General features: G+C 35.8%; 1 protein-coding gene across 1 annotated transcript; it reads left to right on the top strand.

Moving 5' to 3' along the window:
- Nucleotides 1-1,104: 1,104 nt before the first annotated feature.
- On the top strand, nt 1,105-3,893 carry LOC141721825 (U-box domain-containing protein 30-like). Its single transcript, XM_074524946.1, has one exon. The coding sequence runs from the start codon at nt 2,056-2,058 to the stop codon at nt 3,373-3,375; it is 1,320 nt and encodes a 439-aa protein (XP_074381047.1). The 5' UTR covers nt 1,105-2,055; the 3' UTR covers nt 3,376-3,893.
- Nucleotides 3,894-4,595: the final 702 nt, after the last annotated feature.

Genomic DNA, 4,595 nt, shown 5'->3' with positions numbered 1-4,595 from the left:
CTCTGACCTTATATTTCCCCCTTTCATGTTTGGTCAAAATCTAAAAAAATTACTATATCATGTGAGAATGAGTAGATTACACTTTATAAACACATGATAACAATTAACTAGCATTGTCTCGGGTACAATTGCTAGAAAAAAATAAAAAAATAAAATCTGAAAACATAGTTCCAACGAGCTTGTTATTGGCTTGTTACAAGTAAAATATATCCCTGAATATTTCATTTTTACTCCACCCGTAGCTTTATTTTACCGTAGTTGGATGCAATTTTTCGGACTAAATCGTTCATTTAAACTGAAAATTTAATACTCCGTCCGCCCCAAAATATTGGCATATTTGACTTTTTACGCGTATTTGAAGATGTACAAAAATTATAATTTTGCATAACTTTTTTTTCTGAAAAACAAATTCTTGAATTAAAATTTAATATGTATACTTATTTAGAAAAAGAAAATTTGAAAAATGATTTGTGGTATTATACTTTTTATTCATTTTATAATACGTGTAAAAAATCAAAGAAACTTATATTTTCGAACAGAGAGAGTATTATTTAGTAAAATTTTTAGCAATAAAATTTTATTAGTCCTAATTGAATTGGTAACATTTTTCAAATTATATATAATTAAATATCTCTAGCATTTTATTTTTATAATTAGATTCATAATGTATGAAAATCAATTCGAAAGTGATGTAATAATATTATTTTCATTTGTTTACATGTGGGTTGAGCACTGAGAGTTATGAAAAATAATAAAGTAGGAGGAAAAAGTTAAAAAAATGAGTAAAATAGTGAAACCGATAATATATGTATAAAATTGACCTAACCAATAAAAGTAATGGATTAAGTTATTTTTTATATTATAAATATTTGATTACTTTCGAATTTTGTTGAAATGTAAATCATTGTACATCACGGAAAAAAGTGTATGGCAAATAGAAAAGTGTAAATGGACAAAATATTTTATAAGGTCGAAAACGATGACGTATAGAGCACACTTGTCCACCCACAGAATATGCTGTATCTATCTGTTTTGGTTTGACCGATCTGACTAAACCCTGACGTTGCCTTCCTTTTCAACTTTCATCCATCCGTGAATTTCAAGCCTCCTCACTCCTCTCTCACACACACTGTTGCAATCACCTCCCTCTCTCTCTCTCTCTCTCTCTCTCTCTCTCTCTCATATACACTGTTTTGAATCTCTCTCATACACACACTGTGTTAAATCTCTCTCTCTCTCTCATATTCACACTGTTTTGAATCTCTCTCTCCCTCAATCTCTCTCATACACACACTGTGTTGAATCTCTCTCTCTCTCTCTCTCATTCACACTGTTTTGAATCTCTCTCTCCCTCAATCTCTCTCATACACACACTGTGTTGAATCTCTCTCTCTCTCTCATATTCACACTGTTTTGAATCTCTCTCATACACACACTGTGTTGAATCTCTCTCTCTCCCCCCTTAAATACACACACTGTGTTGAATCTCTCTCTCCCTCTCCTCAAATATACACACTGTTTTGAATCTCTCTCTCTTTCTCTGATATACACTGCTCCCCCCCCTCTCTCTCTCTCCATATATACATTATACTGGGTTGTTACTGCTACACATTGTAGTGGGTCAGGTCAGTACTTGATTTCTTTAAACTGAGATCTTACTTTTAATAATTATCTCATCCTGGGTTTTGAGTTATTTCACTGAAAAGTTTGAGCTTTGGTATTAGTGAACTACATTGTACTAGTACTAGTAGTTTCATCATTAATCTCTCCATTTAATCATGTACAACCCTTGCCTTCTTTTTTGACCAAGAAAATTAAAAACAAACCCAAGTGTTTGATAAAAAGCCTCAAAGAAAAAAGAAAAAGCCCGTGAGGAAAAAATGTCCCCTTTGAGTGTTTATTTGTCAATGAGCTTATCTTTCCTCTTTTTTACTCCACACGCTTCATTGTCTACTTCTTAAATTCAACACTACTAGATCTTGCTCAAAAGCCCCTCTTTTATTTTCTTGAGTTTTCTTGATTATATAAAGATTGCTTACAAAGTGTTTGTGAGAAATGAGGATGCATCAGATGGACGGTGGTGGTGGTGGGCAAGTGATGGATCTTGAAACTGCAGTGAAAGATGGGATCTTGGGAGGTGGGCTTGTTGTGGGTGGTTGTGGTGGTGGTGAAAAATTGGATCTTGGGAAGATGATTGTTGAGTTGGATTCAATTGAGACTCCACCTGTGTTTATTTGTCCTATTTCTTTAGAGCCAATGCAAGATCCTGTGACCCTTTGTACAGGCCAGACTTATGAAAGGTCTAATATTTTGAAATGGTTTTCTTTGGGGCATTTTACTTGTCCTACTACAATGCAGGAGCTTTGGGATGATTCTGTGACTCCAAATAGTACTTTGTATCAGTTGAGTTATAGTTGGTTTTCGCAGAAGTATGTTGCGATGAAGAAGAGGTCTGAGGATGTGCAAGGGAGGGTGTTGGAAATTTTGGAGACTTTGAAGAAGGTTAAGGGTCAAGCTAGGGTGAATTCTTTGAGGGAGCTGAAGCAAGTTGTGATTACTCATGATTCTGCAAAGAAGACAGTTGTGGAGAATGGAGGGGTAAGTTTTCTATCTGGTTTATTGGGTAATTTTACTACTCATGTTGTTGGGTCTGATGTAATTGGGATATTGGTAAATTTGGAACTTAATTTGGATGCTGTTAGTAATTTGATTCAACCCGCGAAGATTTCTTTGATTGTGGATATATTGAATGAGGGGTCGATTGATACTAAGATGAATTGTACGAAATTGATTGAAATGTTGATGGAGGGGAAGGATTCTAAGGCAGAGGTTGTTTCAAGTTTGAGTCTTTTGGTGGGATTGTTGAGATTAGTAAAGGATAAGAGACACCCGAATGGTGTAGTGGCTGGACTCCGGTTGTTGAAGAGGATTTGTTTGTATGAAGGTTTGAGAAGCTCGGTGGTGAGTATTGGGGCTGTTCCTCAGTTAGTTGAGATGTTGCCCAATTTGAATGCTGAATCTTTAGAATTGGCACTGTACATTCTTGAAGTTTTGTCAACCTTTCCTAAGGGTAGGTTGGCTTTGAAGGAATGCCCTAACACCATTCCAACTGTTGTCAGGTTGCTGATGAAAATTTCGAAGAATTGTACTCACTTGGCATTATCAATTCTATGGTCAATTTTTGAGCTTGCCCCAGAAGAATGTGCAGCACTTGCTGTTGATGCAGGTCTAGCAGCAAAGCTGCTCCTCGTAATTCAGAGCGGGTGCAATCCATTACTAAAACAACGTTCAGCGGAGTTGTTGAAACTGTGTAGTTTGAATTGCACAGACACAATATTCAATTCCAAGTGTAAACTTACCATAGCAATAAGATGAATGAGACTGATGAATTGTTTGTATAACAATTCACTCATTTCGTTGGAGGAGAACGAAGCCATAAAGTTATTAGCGTCTGAATCAAATCAGCCCAAGCTAAGGGTTCGGACAAGTGCAAATTCCTCCACCAGCTGTATACTTCCATCAGCTTCTGAACAAATTAGCACACATAAAGGGCTCGGATAGGTATACATTCCACCACCATGTACATCCAGTTTTATTGTTTGCTCACATGAACAACAGCAGCATAATGTGAATATATATGCTTCTAGTCACTGTTATGCACTGCCTGTGGGCTATAGTTAGTCCTACACTGCTGTCTCGAGTAAATGTAGCAATGGTGAATTGATGTGGGGAAAGAGGGTTCAAGCGAAAGCTTGTTTTTTCAACCACAATTGTTTTTTGTTTTTAAATTTTTAGAGTTCTCTGCCCCATTGATCGCCAAATGTTATATCCCCCCCTACCCATTTGTAGCTCAATTTGTTCATTGAAATTTTGTTTATCAACAGTTTTGCAGATTCCTTGAATGTACAATGTTTATCAATATTTTAATTTTTACTCTCGGTTGAATGTGTTGTCCTCAGTAGTCAGTATAAGCTAGAGTAGCTAATAAGCTTGCTTCTAATAAGCTTGAAAGGCATTTAAAATGTCAACAATATTTAGTATTGAAAGGCATTCTTTAGTATCTTTGAATGAGGTCAGACTCGGATGGGATCTTAATTATTTTGTATTCATCAGTCCTTACTTTCTGCTGAATTAGATCGGTAATTTAAACTAACTTGAGCAGCTTCAAGCTTGCTTTTTTTCTTTGTTTTTTTTTCTGAGTCTGAGTTTTAAGCTTGTCCCGTTTTATTTGAATTTGTATAGGAGTTTTCTGAGTCTGAGTTTTAAGCTTGTCCCGTTTTATTTGAATTTGTATAGGAGTCGAGTTTTTTTTTTGTCAGATTATAAAAGTCGAGTTGAATACAATTTGTTTACGTTTAGTGTAGACCGGACTCAGTTCAAAAAAGGAAGTTCTACCGTAGCTCAAGCTTGTTTACGACAAGAAACTAGGCCAAATTAGGGCATATAATAGAGTCCATTAAGTTGGACAACCCCCAACTCAATAAAGAGTGCCATTGCTACTTGCTATAGAGCAATCCCTAGCTGAAGCTTTGCGTTTCCCAATCAGACAACATATGAACATAAGCCAGCCTGAACCAAAATATGTTGGCATTAAG

The sequence above is a fragment of the Apium graveolens genome, chromosome 4 (assembly GCF_009905375.1).
Source record: "Apium graveolens cultivar Ventura chromosome 4, ASM990537v1, whole genome shotgun sequence".
Taxonomy (NCBI): Eukaryota; Viridiplantae; Streptophyta; class Magnoliopsida; order Apiales; family Apiaceae; genus Apium; species Apium graveolens.
The sequence above is the reverse complement of the archived record's forward strand: the minus strand, read 5'-3'. Positions and strand labels throughout refer to the sequence as shown.

Excerpts from the sequence above, each read along its gene's own strand:
- LOC141721825 (XM_074524946.1), top strand. The coding sequence starts at position 2,056 with ATGAGGATGCATCAGATGGACGGTGGTGGTGGTGGGCAAGTGATGGAT.